Source organism: Balaenoptera physalus, assembly GCF_965194825.1.
Source record: "Balaenoptera physalus genome assembly, chromosome: 16".
NCBI classification, from domain to species: Eukaryota; Metazoa; Chordata; class Mammalia; order Artiodactyla; family Balaenopteridae; genus Balaenoptera; species Balaenoptera physalus.
Window position 1 is genome coordinate 70,630,109 of NC_138898.1, and position 24,290 is coordinate 70,654,398.

Sequence of the window (24,290 nt, forward strand, 5' to 3'; positions counted from 1 at the left end):
CCTTTGTACCACTGCTATAGACTTCTCTCATATTCTATTTGTATCGTTCAATTTTTATTTCCCTTTGCTAGACTATAACAGTCTAGAGGGCAAAACCATTTTTTGCTCATCTTTGTATCATGAACACGTGCAGAGTACCCGACATAGAGTAGCTGCTCAATAAATTTTTTTTTTTTTTAAAAGAGGTTCAGCATGTTTTTTTTAAATTAATTACTTTTGGCTGTGTTGGGTCTTCGTTTCTGTGCGAGGGCTTTCTCTAGTTGCGGCAAGTGGGGGCCACTCTTCATCGTGGTGCGCGGGCCTCTCACTATCGCAGCCTCTCTTGTTGCGGAGCACAGGCTCCAGACGCGCAGGCTCAGTAGTTGTGGCTCACGGGCCTAGTTGCTCCGCGGCATGTGGGATCTTCCCAGACCAGGGCTCAAACCCGTGTCCCCTGCATTGGCAGGCAGATTCTCAACCACTGCGCCACCAGGGAAGCCCTCAATAAATTTTTGAATGGGCGAGTGAGGGAATCAATTTGGTGAGAATGTTTATGTGTATAAAATATGCATTTTGTCTCCTTGGGGCTGTTTTTGTTTGGTTCATTGAGTACTTACTCTGTGCAACGGGCCTTAGAGGAGACATAAGTGACATAAGTCCCTGTCACTGAGGAACTGAGAGCCCAGAAAAGAGTCCCTGCCTGTCCAAACCCCCCATTCAGTAGCCCAGTAGCAGAGTTACCTCAATCCTGTTGAACTCATCAAAGCAGGCCCATGCTCCAGCCTGGGCCAGCCCTTTGAAGAACTTCCCCATGGCTTTGTAATCTAGACCATCTGAGCAGTTGAAGACCACACACTAGAAAGAGGGAGGATGTGGGCACCATTCAGGATGGGTTTCCTCCCATCTGAATCACCCTGCACCAAGAAACAGAGGTGGGGCTCCCCTCTTCCTGTTCCACTGGAGGAGGTAGAGCCCCACTCTGCCTGTTACTCTGAACCATCTTGAACTTCATGCCAATTCCCCTGGACAGGGGTCCAGAGAGGGATGGGAAAAAGAGTGTGCGGATGGACAGCATTTCTCTACCTGCTTGGCCAAAGCTCTGGCTAGGTCTTTGGTGGTTTCTGTCTTGCCTGTCCCAGCTGGACCCTCTGGGGCTCCCCCAAGGTTCAGCTTCAAAGCCCCCATCAGCGTCCTAAGGAGAAGAGAATAAGAACTCAGTGCCAAGTCCTAAGGCACAGGAAAGAAACTTGCTTTTGGTTTATTTTGTTTTGACTCAGACAAGTAATTAAATATTTTCCCCTGATTATATGAGCAATATATCATCATTGTAAAAAGTTCTATTTTACTCAGTGTTGTAATCTCAGCGCCTGGTACATGGGTGACACCTATAAGCATTTGTTTGAATGAATGATTGAATGGATAAATGAATATATACTTACTAAATGAATCAAATAAAAGTAAAAAATCCTCATAAACTCCACATTCCAAAGATCACCAATGCCAATGGAATGATGAAAAATAAATATATTTCTCCCACTAGGTTATGAACTCTTGAGTTCAGGACCCATATTTGATTCAGTTCCATATGGTAGGCACAAGATAAATGCTAGAAATGTGTGAACTGTGGTTCCACAGCCCCTTGTATGAGCCTCTATAATTTCAGTTAACACACTTTCTTGTTATCACCTGAGGGTGTGTCTCCCCCACCCCATTAGGTTGAGGGTTCCTGGAGGTCATACATCATGCACAGGAAAGTTCAAGAAATGGTTGTTGAATAATGAGTGGAATAGATAAATGAATGAAGAACAGAAATCATAGAACATAGAAAACAAGTGACTGAGGACTCTGAAATAAAAAAAATACTCAAGTACTATTTTTATAATTAAAAAAATTCCATTCTAAGGAATGTATAAAATCAAAGAAAACTCTAAACATCACAAAATTGACAAGTTCACGAAGTCCAGATTTCTAAAGTTATAAATTCCAAGCAAAGTAGCAAAGCACTTTGCTGAGCACAGAATGGCCATACCTCTTCATCAGACTGGTGGCAGAGCTCAGAGACTCCTTGCCTGGGTCCTTTGCCTGGCCCCTTTTCTACCTCTGGCCATGGGATCTCCAGGCACCATCTTGATTCCTGCCACTGGAGACCTTTCTACTTAAGCACTGTGCCATTTTCAAGGAGAGGCATCAATGTGCTAATTGTTGGTTTGAACACAATAATTTGCATTAGGACTCCTACTGGGTTCTCATTTCTGGCCTAAGGCCCAGTGTCAGTGCCCATCTGTGGGACCATGGTGACGAAGGGAAAAATTGTAAAATCTGAGAAACTAAAATATAGACAGTAATGGTAACAAACTCAAGATGCTCTAATCTTCTTCCCCAGGTTTTCCTTTTGGAATTCTCTATTCACCCTTCAGGTCTGGGGGAGCCCCAGAGTTTACCTGTAGCAGCGGTCAGTGAGGGGCGTAATCACCAGCCGGGGGGAGTTTCCCAGGTACTCATAGCCATATAAGGCTTCTGTAGTGATCATCTGCACCTGTACATCCTTGGTATCCCAGTAGTAGCGCAGTTGGGAGATCCACTGGAAATCATTCAGATCACAGACACTGTCTTCAGATAGCTTGGCAACCACATCACGAGCTGTGGGGACACAGACATGGAAACACACACTCGCAGAGCCATCAGCATCCTCCCGTCTTCATGGATTCCTCAGAAAGGTTTGACTGAGGATGTCATCAAGGCCACCCCTCACTATCGTGACAATTTTAGGCTCAACTATCCTCCTCGCCCATCCCCAAACTTCAAGCAACATCTGTATTTATGCACTATATAAATTTATAGTATTAGCTACTGTTATCATTCCCAAACTCTTGGGAGGCTGAACCAGAGGGGTTTGCAATATGTAGTTACCCCAAATGCTATCTTATCCCCAGTGTGACCCTTTTGGCCCTGTTCCAGGCCTCTAGATATCCTAGGAGAACACGATCTGCCTTGCCTGATATAGTTAGCAAGGGTAGGGGTCCCAAGAATCCTTGTTAGATGTATTCTTTCCATGAAGTGGGGTGTCTGAGAAACTAACTAGGAGATACATTTCTAGGTTTTCTCCTTTCTGTCATGGGATTGTGAGGCTAATTTAATTTTCTCACAGTGATGGGAGCCCTGAAGTTGATGAGTGGACATAAGTTTATGAGAATCATTCGTTATTTTTTAGGTAACTCACAGGGCAAGTGCTATTGTGATCTCAGAACTAGTAGAACAGCTTGAAATCAGGATCTCAGAAATATAACTTTGCAAAGGGACACTTCTGTAAGTCTACTGCCTCTCTGTGAGAGAAATCTTTATTACAGTAAAATCCAAAACCCTACAGAGAAGAGTCCTTGCAGAAGATTACACCAGCAACTCTTCCATTCACCCCAAGGAATTTAATTCCATGCCAGATTCCTGGGAGAACCCAGAGAGTGGTGACAGGAGCAGGGTATGTGTGAGAGATCCAAGGGGAAGGTGAATCTCAAGGCACTGGGTTGGGGATACCTTCCCTATGCAGTGTATGTTCGTGTGTTTGTGCATGAATGTGTGTGTGTGTGCGTGTGTGTAAACCCAACCACTCTGAGGTATCCTGGGCAGTAACCATGCTTGCACTTATTACTCCTACCAGTTAAATATGTAGCCAGATGAAGATCACATTCTCCCTTCTCGCCTTCGGATTTTATGCTAGTCTATACAAAAGAAATCAGATTGAAATGAGCATCAGGGATTGAAATGAGCATCAGGGAGTTCCCTGGTGGCCTAGTGGTTAGGATTCCAGGCTTTCACTGCCGTGGCCCAGGTTCAATCCCTGGTCAGGGAACTGAGGTCCCACAAGCCGTGCGGCCGAAAAAGAAATGAGCATCAGCCTCACAGAGAGTAAGATGCATGAACTGCCAGTAGGAAGCTGGGTGTGTAAGCAAAAGAGACACTGTTCCCAGGCAACCAGTTTGGTCCAGCCCTAGTTTCCTTGGTGATGATGGCGTGAGGGTTTGGGGGTGGTTTGCTCTATATAAAGACCCTGGTTCTTCTTCCTCCTTTCCTCCTTCTCTCCTTCTCTCTCTCTCTCTCTCTTTTTTAGGAAGAGCTGGAAGGCATCCTCTCTTACCCCTTCCCTCCCTGCATCACTGCCCATTTCCAGTCTCTGGGTTTGGAATCAGACATAAGTTCAAATTACAAAAGCGTCTCTGCTACTTACTAGCTGTGTGCCTCTCAGCAAGTTATTTGCCTCTACAAACCTCAGGCTCTTAATCTGTGAAATGTGTATAAAAATAAGACAATGTATGTCAAGCACTTAGCACAAAGCTTGGCACCAAGTAAGTATTCAAAAATGTTCATTAAGATCAGTACAAGGAAATCGATTCGAGTTGGTAAATCTCAGAAAGGTTGGGGATGGGAGGGGAAAACATAAGATGGAGATACACAGAAGAAGCATTGACTCCTCTCCTTACCCCCTCACTTACTTTCAGTTGGAGAAGTCTCTTCCTAATGAGAAAAGGGACCTGAGTCATTCCATCCAGAAGGGAGAGAGGCGAGCCTGGCAGCTCTTACTGGACAGTCAGTAATGCGAGGGAAACCTCCTTGCTTACCGTGGACATCAATGACTGTGAGGGCCCCAAGGGTGAGTCGAGCCCCACTGCTCAGCTTTCCTCGCACCAGCTGGACAATCTGTGCCATCTGATCATTGCTCTTTTTCAGAAAATCCTAGCAGGGGAGTAAGATGGTACAATGGGTTAAACTGGATTCTCTTCTGGTAATCCCTTTTCTGGAATGACACCATCCACCACCCCATGGTCCAAACCAGACTCCTGGATGTCATCCCTCAAGCTCCCTTTCCCTCACCCCCAGTCATTAACATTGAGACAAATTTCAAATGCATTATGCTAACTGAAAGAATTCAGATTTGAAAGCCTAGATACTATATGATTTCATTTTTATAATATTGTGGAAAAGACAAAACTATAGGGACAGAAAACAGAATGGTAGTTGCCAGAGGCTGAGAATAGGGGAAAGGGTTGACTACAAAGGGTATGAGGAAAATTTTAGGGTGTTTGGAACTGTTTTATGTCTTGACTGTGATGGTGATTACACAAATGTATGTGCTTGTCAAAATTCAGAAATGCACACTAAAAAGGGTGAATTTTACTATATATAAATTAGGTAGTAGGGCTTCCCTGGTGGTGCAGTGGTTGAGAATCCGCCTGCCAATGCAGGGGACACGGGTTCGAGCTCTGGTCTGGGAAAATCCCACATGCCGCAGAGCAACTGGGCCCGTGAGCCACAACTACTGAGCCTGCGTGTCTGGAGCCTGTGCTCTGCAACAAGAGAGGCTGCGATAGTGAGAGGCCCGCGCACCGCGATGAAGAATGGCCCCCGCTTGCAGCAACTAGAGAAAGCCCTCGCCCAGAAACGAAGACCCAACACAGCCAAAAATAAATAAATAAATAAATAAATTTAAAAAAGAAAAGATGACTACTATCTTAAAAAAAAAAAATTAGGTAGTAAACCAGAATTAACAAAAATACCTGAAACTCAGATTAAAGTAGACAAAGGAGATATGAAAACTAAATGCATGTAAACATGTAATCCTGGATTGGATCCTGAACCAGGATGAGTATAAAAGGTTTCTAGAATAGATAATAATATTGTATCAGTGTTGATTTCCTGATTCGGATAATTGTACTGTGGTTATGTAAGATGTTAATATGTGGGGAATCTGGATGAAGAGTGTATGGGAATTCTTTGTATTATTTTTGCAACGTTATTTGCAGGTCTGACATTATTTCAAAATAAAGAGTTAAACAATAAAAATGAATTAAAAATGGGACTTCCCTGGTGGTGCAGTGGTTAAGAATCCGCCTGCCAATGCAGGGTACACAGGTTCGAGCCCTGGTCTGGGAAGATCCCACATGCCACGGAGCAACTAAGCCTGTGCGCCACAACTACTGAGCCTGCGCTCTAGAGCCCACGAGCCACAACTACTGAGCCCACAGGCCTAGAGCCCGTGCTCCGCAATAAGAGAAGCCACCACAATAAGTCCCTGCACTGCAATGAAGAGTAGCCCCCGCTCACTGCAACTAGAGAACGCCCGCACGCAGCAACGAAGACCCAACGCAGCCGAAAATAAATAAATAAAAACTGAAAAAAAAAAAGAATTAAAAATAAGTGAGACCACCTTAGGCTCATCTCATTTTCCCCACTTTCTTGTTATGGTCTTCTTTGGCAAATGATTTTAACGCTCTGAGTCTCAGTCTCCTGATCTGTCAAATCCCGATAATTATCGCTATTCTTCAAGTGGTTTTGAGGATTAAATAAGATAGTGTATGTAAAGCACTTGGCACAATGTCTGGTGTGAATAAAGCACCCAGTAAATAGTGGTGGTTGTTATTGTTATTAATTATAATATCCATAGCACATAGCAAAAAAAAAAAAAAAAAAGCCTTTTTGATGTGTCTCCATCACCCTTGGTGTGTCTATAAAGCCGTTGGTGATGGAACTGCCCCCTGCATCTCTCTTAACCACATGCATTCCACAGCAATTCTGGACCAAACTGCCTTCAGTTGCTGGAATGCACCGTACTTTTCATCGTCGGACTTTTGCGCATTCTGGTCTCTCTCTCCTCTCTCTCTCTCCTCTCTCTCTCGGGAGTGCTCTTTCTCCTGTTCTTTGCTTGGCTACTCCCTATTCATATTTTATGTCTCCTCTTAGACACTGTTTTTCTGGGAAATCTTCCCCTCTCTTACTTTTCTCCTTCCTTCCCATGCTTTCTGGATCCCTGTACTTTCAGTATCATAGCTCTATAAAAGAGCCTTTTTATCTCCCCCCACTAGACTGTAAATCAATGAGGACAGGGACCATGACTGTCTCATTCACCTCTAATTCCCTTTGCCTAGCAGCAAAGTCCCAGTTGCAAAGTCAAACAAATATTTGTTAAATGAACAATGGGTAGATGGATGGATGGATAGCAATTCTGTACCAACACCTTTAGGATGCCAAGGCACATCATTCAGCATTCATTGTACTCCAGGGCTTGAGTGTGTGATGGGAAGCACTCTCCTCTTTTACAGGTAGGAAAACTGGGGCACAGAGATACAGTCACAAAAGTCAGAATTTTTTAGTGTTTCTGAGGTTTGAAATGATGTACGTGAAAGCAGTTTGCACGTGTAAAGTGCAACACATCTTTTAGGAATTATCAACAAGAAATCTGTAAAAAGTGAAACTTGGTCAAATATTAATGTTCTAATTTTAATGTATAAAGCAAAATATAGTAAATTAAAATATAGTCTAGCCACAGACAATCATATTGTATATAGGGGAATAACAGGAATTCTAATGAGATAATCATGGGAAATTATACCATGGTAAAAATGTTGGGAGTGGAGTTACCATGTATTCAGTCAAAAAAATATTTATTGAGCAACTACTATGTGCTTGACACTGCAATAACCCCTTGAGATATAATAGTGAGCCAAGAAGACATGCCCCCTGCCCTGTGGGGTTTATAGCCTAGGATCTAAGTACTGAATAATTTACTAGCATCTCATTTAACCCTTCACAGTAGTAAGGTGTGGTGCTACAATTCCTTCCATTTTATAGACAAGGAGACTGAGGTTCAGGTTACGTAACTTGACCATGGTCACATATCTAACAGGTGGAGGTGTCAGAATTTGAACTCAAATCCATCCAGGTCTTGAACTCTCAAGTACAGGCAACAGTGGCAGAGTTAGCTGGAAATATGTGTGTCTGGACCTGAAGATAAGCAGGACCTGAGCATTCTTGGTCTCAAGAGAAAGCTGAAGGAAAAGCTGGAGGTGGGTTGGTGTTGGACTGGAGGTGGTAAGAAGGGATATAGTGGAGGAAGAGGAGAGGAAAACAGGACCAGGTGGCTTCTTGGCCCAGGAAGAAGATGAGCAGTCTCTGTTGGTAGAAATTCTGCCAGGTTGACACTTGGAAGCAAAGGCTGATGAAACTTAGGATACTGCAGCCTAGAATTTCCATCTGGGAAGAAATGTGAGAGTTCTTATACTACAGAACTCCAGGACAGCCCTAATTCCCAAATCTCTGTCCCAAAGAGAACCCTGCCTTCTGTGACACCATGGGGCTGTTTATTTTTTTGTTTAGAAAAATGGCTACTCTAATTATATGTCATTCAAATCATAATCAAGCTCAAATCTCCTCTATGAGCTTCATGACAGGCTCACTTACCGGTAGGGTCTTTTCAACCAGGGCTTGGGAAACCTCCTGGGTCCAAAAGATGGAAGAGACACAGATAACCACCTGGCCAGGCCACTGCAAGACCCAGTGATTACGAGGGACCTGGGAAAGTGCAGTGGGGCACATTGTAGGGTCAGTTCATCTTGTGTGATTTAAACTGACTTCCTAAAAACATCCACCACCATCTTACCCCCTCAACAAAAACAAAATTCATCCCCAACCTCAGAGGCTACAAGGCTTGACATTTCTGGGATTACTGATTTATGTCTTCCTCCCCTGAATTTTATGAAAAAGAAAAGGATCATCACCAACAATTTCATTAACTCTGTCGCCTATAAGTTGTCACTTGCCATCTACCTCTACAAGGATTAAGTTATGACCTGCTGCAGCTGCTGACCTTCAACACCCCCTGCAAGGAGTTCAGGGTGGAGATCAGGAATAAGGCACTCTGTGCTCCGGGAAAAACTGGCAGAACAGGTCTTCAGATAATTAGATATTTTCAGGAAACCATTTTATGAGCCCAATTCTTGTATCTCCTCATATCTAGAAAAGCATTAAAACCCTTCATGGTGACATCTGCTCCTCGTGACTAGCAGCAACCTTCACGAGACTAGAAGAAAACTTCTGCAAAAAATATGTGATGATTGCATGTACTTCCCCTTCACCAAAATCACATATATACTGATCTTCCCCCCTACTTCTTTGGAGCATTTTCTGAGAGATATCTGAAATGCTGTCTCCCAGTCTATAGTCCTCATTTTGCCCCAAATAAAACTTAACTCACAACTCTCATGTTGTGCATTTTTTTTTCAGTCAACCACTCCTTTCTTTCTTTTTTTCTTTAATGCTCCCATCCAGGGATTTTACATAGTTATAATCAAGGTGTTGTTCAGAAAGTATTTATATAACTACTCCTTTTGATAGCTATATAACATTGCAGTACTGCCCCACAATTTTCTTAGCCATGACCGCCCTAACTTTTTTTTAACTATAGATAGGGAAATTATAGCCTGAGGGCCAAATATGGCCATATCTGTTTTTGTAAATAAAGTTATATTGTAATACAGCCATGCCCACTGTTGAACCCATCATCCAAGGCTGCTTTTGTATTAGAAAGGCAAGGATAAATAGTTGTGCCTGGTGTATATTGCCTGCAGAGCTGAAAACATTTACTATCTGGTCCTTTACAGAAAAAGTTTGCTGTGTCTGGCTACAGATGCAATTGCGTGAAATAACTTCATACAGGTAGCCGTTTTTCTTTAACCTAATTTTTGATTTGTAATATGTCATGGGACAAAGGACTGGTCTTTCATTTACAAGGCAAATACTACTGAGAGGGGCAGCAGGGTCAGTCCTTGGTACTTTGGTGGGAAGGTGTTAATTGAATACCCCTTTTTTTGATGGAAAAAGTCCTGGGGATAGGGGTGGGGGCCCCAAAGTGAGAAGCACCTAAAGTAGAGGAGACCAAATATCTAGTCTGACAACATTAACCTTGTGAGGAGCTGGCTAAAGAGTAATTGCAACAGGTTCTTTTCCCTTAGGCCTTCTGTTATACAGGTCACCTAAAGCTTTGGGAGCTTAATGAGTTGTGCCCTTCAGGGCATGTGTAATGTTAATAAAAGCCTGGGGGAGGGGATGCTTAATTGGGAAGGGGCTCTAAATAAACCACTTGCCATCAATTATTTTCACAGAAAGGCCTGGCCCACAGCAAACAAAGGGTTCTGGCTCACAGGCTATGCTAGTGTCAGCTGCTTCTAACTGCAAACGTTTTATATTCAGAAATATATACATTGCCCCAGGGTTTACAGGGAAAGGAGAAAGAGGCACAGAGGGGTCAGGTGTTACTCAGCAGGAGAGGGGTGGGTTTTAGCAGAAGACAGGCTTCCATTTAACATTGTCCCCAAAGTTCTTGTTGGTGTACCAACACCCTGGCATGTGTACCCCAATTTTCATTTACCTGGACATACGCTTCAATCCCAAGTCTAATAACTTCCTGCATACTGGCAAGCATCATCTGTTCCACCTGCTGGAGCCATCTTTCCACCATGCCCTGTGGGTTGAGACAGACAGAGAGGCAGTGACAGTTAGCCAAGCCTGGAGGGAGGGACCATGGGCAGAAGCCAGCTTTCTCTCTGGACAGGGCTGGAGGGAGGCCAAAGGTTGGCACACCTTCAAGCCAGTATTCTTTAACTATTGGTTTTACACTTATTTACTGTATTCTAAGAAGTGTACGTCTCAAAAAAGGGGTAATAGGGAGTTTTTAACATGCACTTCTTTCATATCATATTCTGGAAGACAACTGTAAATAACGTTATTTATGTCTCTCTCAGGAGACAAATGACAGATTTACACTTCAGTTTGAGAAATAAAATATTGCCTCTGCCATATCAGTAATCAAAAGATGCTGCAGCCATCAGTGACTGCAGCCACCACCTCCCAAAGGGAGCTGGTGAGCCCTGGGGGAACTCAGGGTGAGAAAACACAGGATACTGGCCCCAGATAGCTGACGTGCATATCAAAAAAATGATTTCAATGAGCCTAGACTTTTGCATTTTCCCATCCATAGAAAAGCACTAAATTCCTTAACTTGAGGTATCTGGTTTTCTTAAATTAACAATAATCTTTTGAAGTTCAGACTACCTGCCCTTTGTTGCAAAACTCCTATATATCTCCCCTCCTTGCCTCCTCCAAGCAGTTTTCTCAGGGTTACTTGAGATGCTGCCTCTCCAGCTTGAAGTCCTAAGAATGTCCGCTGAATAAAACACAACTCTTAACGTTTAGGTTGTGCATTTTTAATTAGTCAACAAGTTCATAAAATAAATTGCTCATTTCTAATTGAACAGTTCTAATTCTCGCATTATTCCAGTGGTCCCCAAACTTGGCTGTGCACGGAATCATCTGGAGATCTTTAAAAATTACGGATGCCTGCTCCCACTCCCAGACATTCTGATTTAATTGGTATGAGATGCAAGCAGGGCATTTGGATTTTTTTAAAGCTCTGCAGGTAATTTGAATGTGCAGCATATTATTCAGTGTTAGAATTTCAGGAAACTGTACCTGCTGATCTCAGGTGCTTGTGAGCTAGCTGGTGTCTGGTTTTAAGGTATGATCCCTGGTTGTTGCAACTTAAATGTGTGGGTGGCAAAAAACAGCAAGGAAAGAGTGCTTGTCTATTTCTACGCTGGGGTGCTGTCATGTTCAGCAAGAGTGGAAGTAACTTACATTTTACTCATTTGATAAGGGCACATGTATGAAAAATCTGAGTTAAATGGCATTAATTCCATGAAATATTATTGACCTTTAAAAACACCTGCCCCATCTGACCAGATCTCTTTAAACTGGGCTCTGCTCATGGGGATTTAAACAGCATTAGTTGTTTGGATCTGATTCCTGCTGCTGCCTCCACATCAAGTGTGGTTGAAATCCTTCCACAAGTTTAGGATGCCATGGGAATTGCAGTATAATCTCCATCTTAGAGATGAGCAAGCAGACTCAGAAAGATTAGTTCCCCAAAGGCACGCCGTCATTAAGTTGTGTAATCTAAGTGTTCCACACCCAGGCAGTCTGGAACCAGAGTCCAAATGCTTAACCAACATACAATCTGCCTCTCTCTGTTTCGCTCTGTTATGATGATAAGAACCAAAAATGGGTAAGTGGAGTTACTTTGGCTTGAGCTGGGGAGATTTTCTGTTTGAATGGAACGATTTCTTTTTCTGAGCTGATCATGCCCACAATCTCCAGACTGTCTGTAAACTCCAGCTTGGCAATTCCTTCAAAGCACTTCTTCAAGTGTGGTTGAACTCGGAGGGGGTCCTTTGTCTCTGACAAGATCTCCAGCAGCTCATCATTTGATAGGAAGAAGAACCTATTGCAAAGCAAAGGGAGATGGCTACTGGAATCTCTTCTAAGAGCTTCTTTTTCCAACAAGGTGATACTCCCCAACAGGTAGATGACACTCCCGTGAACACCAGCTACTTCTAGAGTCTTATCTAAGGCCCACTCCTCTTCACCATTTTTCATCTAGGGCATAGAGGGTGGAGATGGTTTTGACTTAGCAAAAGAAAGGAAGAAAGCTGGTATATGTGGATTTTATATGGCTGGGAGAGAGCGGTTGCTACCAGGTGAAAGAAACCTGGATAGAGCAGTGGTTCTTAACCTTGGCTGCACTTTAGAATCATCTGCAGAGCTTATAAAAAAATTTCCAATGCCAAGGTTCCACTTCCCAGAGATTATAATATGACTGATCTGGGATTGGGTCTGGGAATTTGTATTTTTAAAAATCCCAGGCGATTCTAATGTGCAGTCAGTGTTGAGAACTGCTGGGTGGGAGGAGAAAAGACTTCCTTTTCTTTCCTTATCTCCAGAAAAATGTTACAGGTGGGAAGTAAGAAGTGCATGTTAATAATGAGCCTATTCATGTGCAGAGGGCTTTATCATGTTTTATATTAGAGGTAATAAGATAGCTTCATTCTCTTGCTTATACCCTAAGCAACAACAAACCTTCAGAAAATGTTCAAGGGACAAACCTCTACTGTAACCACTAGGTTTTAAGTTCCATAATGGAGGGATCATATGATGATGGTTTTCACTGTATTTGGTGGATTACAAAAAGACCACAATATTTGCAGCTTCTCTCTTTAAGAGGTGGAGTTTGTTTTCACATCTCTTGAAGCTTGGCTGGGTCTGTGTCCTGCTTTGGCCAATAGACTGTGGCAAACATGAATTTGTACTAGTTCCAAGCTTAAACAACAAGAGGCCTTGAAGCTTCCACTATTGCTGCTCTTGGGAACCCTACAACCACCACCATGTGAATAAACCCAGGCTAGCCTTCTGGAGGATAAAAGACACGTGGCCCAATTATCCTCACTGCCCTGGCCAACAGGAAGCTAACCACCAGACAAGTGACTGAGGCCACTGACTGCCAGTTGACTGTAGTCACTTGAGTGAGCCCTGATGAGACCAGAAGAACTACCCAGCTGAGCTCAGCCCAATCTTCCAACCCACAGAATTGTGAGCTAAGTAAAATAGCTGTTATTTTAAGCTTCTAAGTTTTGGGGTGGCTTGTTATACAGCAAAGCAAATTAATACACTATAACGGCAGCATTGAATGGGTAGGAATAGCTCAATAATTATTTGTTGGCTGGTTGACTAACCAATATCTAATGAGGATGTCAATTTCTCCCACTCCCAAGTGAAATTCAAATAGCTGACCTCTATGGATTCATCATGTAAGATAATGAATAAGGCCAATGGCCGTAAGAGTAATAATTAATATATCTGTATAATTTAAAACTAAAATCATTATTTAGCACTGCATTTTCAAGCTAAAATTAATTTAAAATATGTGACTATCAATAACATTTTCAAAGTGTTTGTTGAGACTGTTTAATTTTATTCCATAAAAATGCACAAAGAAATATTGAGATACTTTGTGTATGTGTTTAATTAACTTATGGAGAAAATGAAGCTCAGATAATTTAAATAACTGAGTGTCTTATGCAGACTACCTGAATTTGAATTCTAGCTTGTTCTTTTACCAGTCTTGTGCTTTTTGGCAAGTTACTGTTTGTTTTCTCATTCGTAAAATGGGGGTAAAAATAATGTTAGCAACCTCATAGGATTATTGTAAGGGTTAAATCAGATAATTCATGTAAGCACTTAAAGTGGTGACCTGGCATATGGTAAATGCTGTATGGGTGTTGGCTATTATTCATATTTTTATTAGGAATAACAGTAGTGGGTATAGGACTAGAAGCCCAAATTTCAGAGGTCTCCTCTTACTAAGTTTTGTGCTTCCAAATCGAGGTTCTTTCCACTATTTGTGCTATATTTGTGTTGTCCAACACTGAAGCAATTAGCCAAATGTGACTATTTACATTTAAAAAATTAATATTAAATAGGTTAAAAATTTGCTTTCTAAGTTACACTAGCCACGTTTCAAGCACTGGATAGCCACGTGTGGCTAAGGACTCAACTGAGGTCTGTTTAACTCCAAAGTCCAGGCTCTTGAGTACTATACCCCTCTAATTGGGTATTTGACCATGCTGGTTCCATTGGTGTCCATTCAACCTCACTCTAAATAGTGACCATGAAGACACGCCTTACCCCTGAGAGCTGTCTTTTGGGGAATGGAAAACCTAGAAAGAATATGGAATAGATGAGTAGAAGCTAACTCTCAGTATGAAAAAATGTAATTCTACCTATATATGTGTCAAGAGGGCAACTTCAAGCAAGAGAACGATACTGGATACCTGGGGAAAAATAGTCTCTTCTTCTCCAAGTAATCATTCAGCCCCTTCTGGATGTCCTCCAACAGAAGGTTGGCTTCTTGAAGCCTCTCAGCCATCCGTGGTTGGTCTGCTGCTATCAGAACCCTGGTATCTTTTACCTAGGTTCCATAAAAAAAGGTGATAATCATCATGGGGTTCCCAGATTCTGAGACTAGTTATTGTAATGAGTGTGCGACCAGCCCATCAACTAATGACCCTCCTACCCTAATCATCTCCTAATCCCACAAGGTTGACTGCTCATATAACATGACCCTCTTCCTCTGGCCATGGTTGACTGGGCTGGGGTTGGGCACCTGAAACCAACAAAGCCAATTATATTTTAACTTCTGGGATTGTGGAATTCAGACCACGACATTCTATACTAGTCTGTGCTGGCCCTTTGAACGTTTGTTAAACAACTGAGTAACTGAATACAGAGAATTATCTGAATTCTAAAATTATTCTCGATCTATAAAAGCTTTATTGCATTATCGTGTAACAAATAAAATCTTATACCTCGTTAGGAATGAGAGCTAAATTATCCAAATTGCTAATAGTTACCTCTACAAAGGTGGGATCTCAAAAGGCGTCTACTTTTTATATTTCCTATTTCCATGTTTGAATTTTTAATAACAAATAACTTTTGAAATTAGAAAAATTTTATAAAGATATTGAATTTGCAAAAATCCAGTTTACTAATAGGTTTCAAGGGACATGGCTGCAGTGCACAATGAGGAACATCTGTACGGCATCCCACATTCCTGATGGTGAGATGTTCTAGGTAGTAAAAACTCACGGCTTGGGACATGAGTGATTTCCAGTAACTATCAATGATGGCAAATTTCCTGCCCTCTTCTGGCATCTGGGCTATGATGTCCTCTGAACTGAAGATTGGTTCCAGGTATAGCCAGGTGGCTTGGCATTTTAACCAGGCATCCAAAATTTCCTGCACGCGAACTAGCTTTTCTTCCCAGTTCTGCAAATTTAGCATTTCATATCTGAGTCATTAACATGCCACTCTGCATCACAGACCCACCGACAAATTGACGCATTCACTCATTCACTTGTTCCACAAATACGTATTGAGTGCCTGCTATGTCCTGGTCACTCTTCTAGGCAAAGTGGATACAGCAATGAGAGAAAAAAATGAGTCCTTGCCCTCATAGAGTTCTTTTCCTAGTGGAATAATCATAATAATAACAATAACAACAACAATAATATTTATAAGGCTTACTCTGTGACAAGTGATGGTCTGAGTGCTTTATGTATGTGAAACCAATTTAATCCAACAGATTTATGAGGGAGATATTATTACAAAGCTCACTTCACAGGTGCAGAAACTGACATACAACTAATTCAAGTAACTTGTCCAAGGTCATACAACTGATAAGGGGCAGAGTCAGAATTTGAACCCAGGCAGTCTGGCTCAAGTTTGTGTCCTTAGCCTATCCCACTTCTACAAACAAAGAGCAAAGGAGGCCAAACCTCGTGTAATTTACATTCTAGATTACTATAGCCCATAAGATACTTTCCAAATGTATTTTCGTTTGGTGCATTCAAATAATCTCATCTTCTCTTTCAGCAGACTGTCGCAAAAGCTGTCTGGCAGACTGTTATAAAGGCTTACTTGGATGGTTATTGCTTTCAGTCTTTTGTTTTTTTTTTTTTTCTAATCAAGAGAAAGTGAGTTTCTTTGTTAATTGGACTTAAAAACCTTCTTCCGGGACTTCCCTGGTGGTCCAGTGGTTAAGACTCCGCTCTTCCGCTGCAGGGGGCAGGGGCTGGATCCCTGGTCAGGGACCTAAGATCCCTCATGACACACAGCCAGGAAAAAAAAAACAAAAAAAAAAACCTTCTTGCTCCTCCAAGAAACCCGGAGCTAACGGGCCATCACAAAACATTCAACCTCATTTCCTCTTACCCGGCATTCTGCTTCTATTGGTTTGACAAATGGAGAGCCACACATGGTCTGGGTCTTTATCACGTGATCATCAAGTAGCAGTTGAATGTCATCAACTGCACACAAGATGCTTGTATCCTGTGAATAAAAATGACCACCCCGTCAAAATCGCAAGACCTCTCCCCCACAGATTTTTATGCTGATCCTCAAAGTCCTCACAGCTCAGATCTCCACCCTTGTGGGACACTATGTCTTGTAGGAGGTGGAAGTTTCTATTTTCTTCCTTGAAAATATTCTTAAAGACTTTTTTTACCTCCTTTGCAGAAATCAAACACAGTCCAAGCCTAGACCTGCAACTAGCATCTGTTTGAAAGAGGAAGAGTTCTGTCCCCTTCCCTGTGTTCCTGCTTTTCTGTTCACTTGTTTTCCCGGCTCTCCCTCAGGTAGAATCAACTGCTAATCTGGTTAGGTCTAGACCTTTGGTTCCCAAACCGTGTGCCCCAGGGCACTGCAGCAAACTCACAGCAAATAACTGTGGTTATTTTAAAACAAAATACAAATGTTTTTCTTTTAATTTATACGCACTTTTTCCCAGACCTTTGTTCAGTTGATGGGACACAAATACTTAAGTTGTTTGAACCCAATTACTTCATAAACAAAGCTGTTAAGTATTTCTTTTGGACTAGGGAAGGGAACCATTTAAAAAGTACTCAGATACCAACAGCACCGTGAACCAAGAAAGTTTGGGAACCTCTGACTAAATAATTATTTGGCCGTATTTTACTGGTAGTTAGGGTTACTGTGCCTTAAAGGTTAGCCCCTGTAGATGGACTTTTCCTCCTGGGCCATGTGGCAAGAAAGCTGATAAGGGTCTGTCCCTTTGTGGTAGGTCTGGTCTTTCTTGCTCTGTTTTCACTTCTTTCAAACCTACATCTGGGTGGTTAATTTGGAGTGAGGATATATTCTCTCATCCACCTTTTACCAGCAGCTCTGCACTGAGGGGTGTCCAGCTATTAATGAAGTGGTACCTCGATTCCCATTTTGCTGTTGACCCTTGTCTATAGCTACTTCAGTCAAAAACTCTGAAGACTGGCCAGATGTAACTGGTCTGTTATCAGGTTCCCCAACTTAACTCTTCATCTCAGCCCCACAGCCTCTAGCAGTATCTAATCCAATCAGATCCTGTAACACCAAGTTGGTGGGACACATGGTCACCTGGTCTTGCTGGGAGAGGCCCCCAGTTCTCCTCCCTCCCACTGGCTTGTCTACAGTTCTTAGTCAAGTGAAATCAAGGCATCAAGACAAAAAGGAAAAGAAGTCACAAAAGGATAACATGCAGCCTGGGGGAGGGAGGAGTATGGGAGCCTTTAGGGTTTTAGTTCTCAATCCACACTGCACTTTAGAAAAACCAGGGGTGCCTTAAAAATACAGATGCTCAGGCCAGAGTGATATTATGATTTATAATAAGAAACATATTTGGTCTTTGTTGCCGGCACAGCTCCTAAAACCCTTGGAATTTCCTAAGGGATGAGAGCAATAAAGGCATCTTTTATTTTGTTATTGAGGTGGCTTTTTGGACCACACCTAAGGTTGGGGGCTGGTTGCCAGGAGAGCCAACCCTGTGATTAGAGGGTTGAAACTTTTAGTTCTACCATCCTGACCTCCTGGGAGGGGAACAGGGATAGAGATTGAGTTCAATCACCAGTGGCCAATGATTTAATCAATTATGCCAAAGTAATGAAGCCTCTATAAAAACACAAAAGGAGAGAGTTCAGAGAGCTTCTGAGTTGGTGAACACGTAGAGATTTGGTGAGAGTGGCATGCTCAGAGAGAGCATGGAAGCCTCACACCACTTCCCCATAGATATTCCATCTGGCTGTTCCTGGGTCCTATATCCTTTTATAACAATCCAGTGATCTAGTAAGTAAACTGCTTCTCTGAGTTCTAACAAATTAACTGAACCCAAGGAGGGTGTCGTTGGGACCTCCAATCTATAGCTGGTCGGTCAGAAGCACAGGTGATACCCTGGGCTTGAGACTGGCATCTGAATGGGGGAGTGAGGGGGTTTGCAGTCTTGTAGGACTGAACCCTTACCCTGTGGGATCTGATGCCATCTCCAGGTAGATAGTGTCAGAGTTGAGTGGAATTGGAAGGCACCCAGCTGGTGTCAGAGAATTGCATGGTGGTGTGGGAACTCCAGCCACCCACCCCAAACACACGCACATTGGAACTGAGTGACCAGAAGTGTACCAGGGTTGAAATGCACTGGTTTAAGAGCTGACAGCCTGCAGTATGTGAGTTTCTGCCTGTTGCCTCCATGATTTACAGCTCACCCAAGCAGCAAGTCCTCCTACCCATGGCCCATCCCAAGAGCAAGCCAGACCCCGGAGATGGCTGAGCAAACCCTTCAGGTTTATGCACCTCCACAGGCACTCTGTGAACTTATATGTTTTCTACAAGTGCCAGTGACAAGAAAGTCTACAGCTTTGCTCTTCAAAATGTGGTCCAGAGACCACAGCTTCAGTATTATCTGGGAGCTTGTTGGAACTGCAGAACCTCAGGCCCCAGCCAAAACCTGTTGAATCAGAACCTGCACTTTAGAAAGATTCTCAGGTGATTCCTGCACTTAATATAATAACACTGGAGAAGTGCTAAGTATTGTCTACCTCAGGTATACTTCTGAGGGACCTGGGGTGCGCTCCCAGGGAGATGCTAATTCAGGAGGCTTGCTCAGCTCCTTTTCAACAGAAAGCTTGTTGCTCTGAATCAAAAGGCCTTTCTCATTTGAAAATGCATCCCTCCATGGTGTCTGGGAGGAAGGCTGACTGGCACAGGAAGGCGGACAGGAGGAAACAATCTGATACAACGGCATAGTGATTATAGACAACAATACTGTATTAAAAACTTCAACGCTGCTAAGAGACTAGACCTTAATTATCCTACCACAAAAAAGGAAGGATAATTGTGTGAGGTGATAGAGGTGTTAGCTAGGGTGGTAATCATACTGCAATACGTAAAATTATTACATCAACACACTGTACACTGTAAACTTACACAATGTTATATGTCAATTATATCTCAATAAAAAATTCTAAAACAGATTAGTTAGAGATCCTTCTTCTTTGAGTTCTGTTGCGGTTCTGAAACGAATCCCTTCTGTAATTTACTACAGAATAAATGGGCTGCTCTCAGGGGGCCAAACAGTTGGACTGAGACTCACCGTGTCCCTGTACTTCACGAAGTTGAACGTCATGTTAACCCAGTCTAACTTCATTTTCTCCAAGTTTTTCTCCAGAGAGTATTCCTTACTGGCAGCTGCACCAATGGGCTCCAGTCTAAAGAGAGAACACAGCGACAGTAACATCAAAGGAGGAGGCCTCAAAACACATCAAAGGAGGAATTTCAGCTCAGCCATTAGAGAAATTTAAAAAGCCTTTAATTTTACTAAAATGTTTACCATCCTACTCTAATATTTACCAGCTATCTCCAGTGTTTTGGAGGGTTTCTTTACACTTGGCACTAGTGACTTTTTGAGCTGTGTTATGCGCTGAATTGTATCCCTCCAAAAATCATATGTTTAATTCCTAACCAGCAGTACCTCAGAATGTGAGGTACCCTATTTGGACGGGTCTTTAAAGAGGTAGTTAAGCTAAAATTAGGTCATTAGGGTGGGTCCTAATCCAATATAACTGGTGTCCTTATAAGAAGAGGAGATTAAGACACAGACACGCACACAGGGAAGACCGTGTGAGGACACAGGGAGAAGGCAGCCATCTGCAAGTCAAGGAGAGAGGCCTCAGAAGAAATCAACCCCCTGACAACCTTGACCTTGGACTTCCAACCTCCAGAATTGTGAGAAAATAAGTTTCTGTTGCTTAAGCCTATGGTGTTTGTTATAGCAGCCCTAGAAAACTAATACAGGTTGGATAATTCTTGGGTGTGGGGGGCTGTCCTGTGCACTGCAGGATGCATAGCAGCATCCTCGGCCTCAATCCACTTGATGTCAGTAGCTGACTCCCCCAGTCCCCACCTCTTGCCAGTCGTGCCAACCAAAAATGTCTCCAGATGTTGCCAAGTGTCCCCTGGGGGTGGATACCCCCAGTTGAGGACAACTGTTTTAAGGCCATTAAAACAAGACTTCCTTCTTCCCTTTTCATTTACTCCTTATTATTCCTATTTACTTCAGAATTATTATTGACTTCTTATTCAGGTCTTAGACCTTCTATTAATTTATATGATGGCTTTTTTCCCACTCCCTGTCCCTACCTTTTAAAAAAACACCTGCTATTTTCCTGATGCACTGGGTCCATCCATCTACAGCCCCTCTATAGAAAGGGGGAGGGAGGGAGAGAAGGGGAAGATAAATTCCTTTCTTCTTGTTTCCACAGGACAGCTGGGTACTAAATGCAGGCGTGGCTAAAAAATTGGGAAGCAAAGGTTTTGGAGGGAAAAGGAGGGATTATTCTTTTTGCCTCAGCACTGTGTTTCATTGTATCCTCGACCATCTGGTCTTTACTTACACGTCAGGAAACTGAAGCCCAGAGGAAGCAAGTGACATGTCCAAAGCCACACACACAGCTGGGGAGTGCCAGAACCAGTTCCTCTGACTCCTAATCTGGTGTTTCTTCCTCCCCTACTATGTGCCTTCTCCTCTCTGTCAGAGGAGCAAAAGAATTGCTCACATGTGGTCAGCCAAACAGCGCAACTAAGTAGAGCTGAAAACCCTTATCTAGCCTCGTGTAGGGAGGTAGAAGAGGCACGGATAATGCCAGACAATGACTGATCAACACCTCAGCAGCATGGTCTTCATTCTAAATGTGGCCTTCTTGGGAGACAACCAAACTGAGCGTGCATATAGAGAATAATAAAGGCAGGTGCCAATCCAGATGAGTATGAGACAAACAGGCTGGCGGTGTGGCCATGACCAAGTCACTTGACAGGCTTTCAGTCCCCATCTGCTCATATCAAGCATTGTTGGTAAAATTAAATAAGATAAAATGCTTGTAATGTGCCTTACGACTTATAATTATGCAAATAATTGCACAGGGGAGGAATTAATGAGGTTGGGAGTCTATGAAGTATATCGAGTTGACCTTATCCAAATGTACTCAAGATGCTCACTAACGGTGAGCTGTGGTAAAACTGCCTTAACTATGGGATAGTGGGATACAAGGAACATCACACTTCACTAATAGGTAGTAGCTGAGATCTTAGACGTTAAATCAGTTCAGGTTACATGCCTTATCTTATAATCCTCACAATAACTCCAATCACCTAGCTACTATTATTATTTCCATTTTACAGCTAAGGAGACTGGGCACATAGAGGTAAACAACTTGGCCAAGGCATCACCACTTCTAGATTTGTCACAGCTGAGCACGTTGGCATGAAGCATGGCAGTGTGCTGTGTATCTGCTCAGTCTCTGTCTCCTTTGATGGGTTTATCTTTTCAGGCAGTAAAGGGTAATGGTTAAGGCTCTGAAGTCAGCTAGCCTGGGCTCGGGTCTTGGTTCTTGTGACCTTTGGATATTTGCTTAATCTCTCTAATCAATTTATTTTCTCATCTGTAAAATGTGAATAAAATTAGCTAGAATATTAGGGTGTTGTGATGGATAAGTTGGTTAATTCATATAAAATGCTCAGTGCAGCAAAAGTGTTCTAGAGCTGGTATTTCTTGGGAACATCTTATTGGGGAAATTGAGGCCCTTTAATAAAATAACATAAACCTGGTACAAATGCATGTGTCTTGTATGATATCACTTATATGTGGAATTTTAAAAAATGGTACAAATGAACTTACTAACAAAACAGAAATAGAGTCACAGATGTAGAAAACAACCTTATGGTTACCAGGGGGGGAAAGGGGGAGGGATAAATTGGGATATTGGGATTGACATATACACACTACTATATATAAAATAGATAACTAATAAGGACCTACTGTATAGCACAGGAAACTTTACTCAATATTCTGTAATGGCCTATACAGAATCTAAAAAATTGTGGATACATGTATATGTATAACTGATTCACTTTGCTGTACAGCAGAAAGTAACACAACATTGTAAATCAGCTATACTCCAATAAAAATTAAAAAAAATAAAATAAAAGCCTGTGTCTGTAGGCCTGCTCCTTAAAGAGGGACAGGAGTGGTGTTATTGGGGGTCATCAGAGTATTCAGGTAGCAGACAGATTTGGGGGCCCGGAAGGACCTTAGATTAAGTGCTTGCTCTGCCCCAGTATAAAGGAAGGGCTTTCAAACTCTAGCAGGCATCATTATCGCCTAGGGCAGCGCTGTCTATTCGAAATATAACCTGAGCCGCATATGTCATTTCAAAGTTTCTGGCAGCCAATTTAACACAAGTAAAAAGAAACTATTTTACTTAACTCAATAAATCCAAAATATTATCATTTCAACATACAATCAATATTTAAAATAATTAGATATTTTGCTTTTTTTCCCCCCTTAATAAGTCTTTGAAATCCAGCCTATATTTTACACATTCAGCACATCAAATTCAGAATAGCTACGTTTCAAAGGCTGAGTAGCCACACGTGGCTAGTGGCTCCTGCACTGGATAGCGCTGATATGGAGGATTTGTTTAAACTCAGATTTCAGCTTTCAATCCCCCGAATTTCTGATTCAGCAGATCGGGGTAGGGCCTGAGAATGTGCATTTCTAACAAGTTCCCAGGTGATGCTGATGCCTCTGGTCTGGGGTCACAGTCTGAGAACCTCATGTGTTGAGTGAGAACCAAACCCAGTTGCCTAACAGGGTCTCTGGTCTTAGCAACACATCTCCCCACGCATCACCCTGAAGGAAGTGTGGAAAAACAAACAGGGTCCTGAGAATCTCTGGTCCTAAAAACAGCAGTTCAAATAGTTCAAATTCTCACATATGAACTCCAGCGGCATTTGGAGAAGGAGAGAAAGCAAGTGAAGAGATCTCTCATTTGACCATATTTCATGAAATTTTAGAGCTCAGAGAGCCACTCCTCTTTGTTGCTGTTGTTTGTTTAAAGAGGAAGAAACTGAGGCCCAGAAAGGTGAAATGGTTTTGCCCAAAGTCACTGAGAGCTGGGCTTGGAGCTCAGGTTCAGAGAACTATTTTAAAAAATTTCTTTTTGAAATAAAGTCTCTGACTCAATTTTCTAGTCATAATCTGACATCAACTCTGCAGCTGGAAATGAAAGCTTCACCAGCAGCTAGTCAGCTGAAGTAGAGTTTACTCTAAACCAGAATGAGAAAAGCAGCCTGCTATGAGGCATTCAGTCATACAACAGTGAGAATTTATAGATACTTTGACGAAAAAACTTTCTGAAGGGAGAAGCCTTACTTTTCAATGAATTTGCCAAATCCAAATTCCAGCATATTTGAGAGGCAAGTCGTTTCAGTGGGCTTTATTTCATAGCCGACAATCTCACTAATCTGCAAAGAGAAAAACAAGTGTGTATTGTCCAAGGTAGTGTTGTCCAGTAGACTTTCTGTGATGATTGAAATGTTCTCTATCTGTGCTGTCTTGTGCAGGAGCCACCAGTCACATTCAGCTGTTGAGCACTGGAAAGGTGGCTAGTGTGACTGAGGAACTGATTTTCAAATTTTATTTAATTTTACTTAATTTATATTTAAATAGCTACGTGTAGCTAGTGGCTACTGAATTGGACAGCGCAGGTCTAAGGTTTTGGGTGGTGGCCTAGGGCCCGCCCTGCGTTGTGTCTGGTTTGCTGGGGGTTGTTCTCCCACCAGGAATTGGCATAATGCAAACTTGTGGGCACCTTACAGGCTCACAACCAGGTCTGGTTTGTTTTTGTGCTCCCACGGTTGAGTGCAAAACCTGGTCCATGACAGAAGCTGCTGTAAGCATTTGCTGAATAAAAGGAGGAAGTCACGAGTAAATGGGACAG

The 24,290-nt window shown here is 42.4% G+C and overlaps 1 protein-coding gene across 15 annotated transcripts in view; it reads right to left on the minus strand.

Annotated features, from left to right (window-relative positions):
• The window catches only part of DNAH3 (dynein axonemal heavy chain 3), a 209,385-nt gene that overhangs the window by 112,457 nt on the left and 72,638 nt on the right, over positions 1-24,290 (minus strand). For 13 of the 15 annotated variants that reach the window (XR_014254974.1, XM_082430917.1, XM_082430912.1 and 10 more), the window contains 12 exons: positions 23,723-23,814; positions 19,607-19,721; positions 16,408-16,524; positions 15,283-15,462; positions 14,469-14,605; positions 11,881-12,082; positions 10,175-10,267; positions 8,209-8,319; positions 4,593-4,707; positions 2,421-2,619; positions 1,063-1,171; positions 721-834 (listed from right to left, as the gene is read on the minus strand). Coding sequence is in view for 14 of the 15 variants with exons in the window: in XM_082430917.1 (XP_082287043.1) it covers positions 721-834; positions 1,063-1,171; positions 2,421-2,619; positions 4,593-4,707; positions 8,209-8,319; positions 10,175-10,267; positions 11,881-12,082; positions 14,469-14,605; positions 15,283-15,462; positions 16,408-16,524; positions 19,607-19,721; positions 23,723-23,814 (1,584 nt within the window). In the remaining variant the exon portion in view is untranslated. The remainder of the gene's footprint in view (positions 1-720; positions 835-1,062; positions 1,172-2,420; positions 2,620-4,592; positions 4,708-8,208; positions 8,320-10,174; positions 10,268-11,880; positions 12,083-14,468; positions 14,606-15,282; positions 15,463-16,407; positions 16,525-19,606; positions 19,722-23,722; positions 23,815-24,290) is intronic. The other 2 variants (XM_082430914.1, XM_082430915.1) reach the window with 2 other exon arrangements.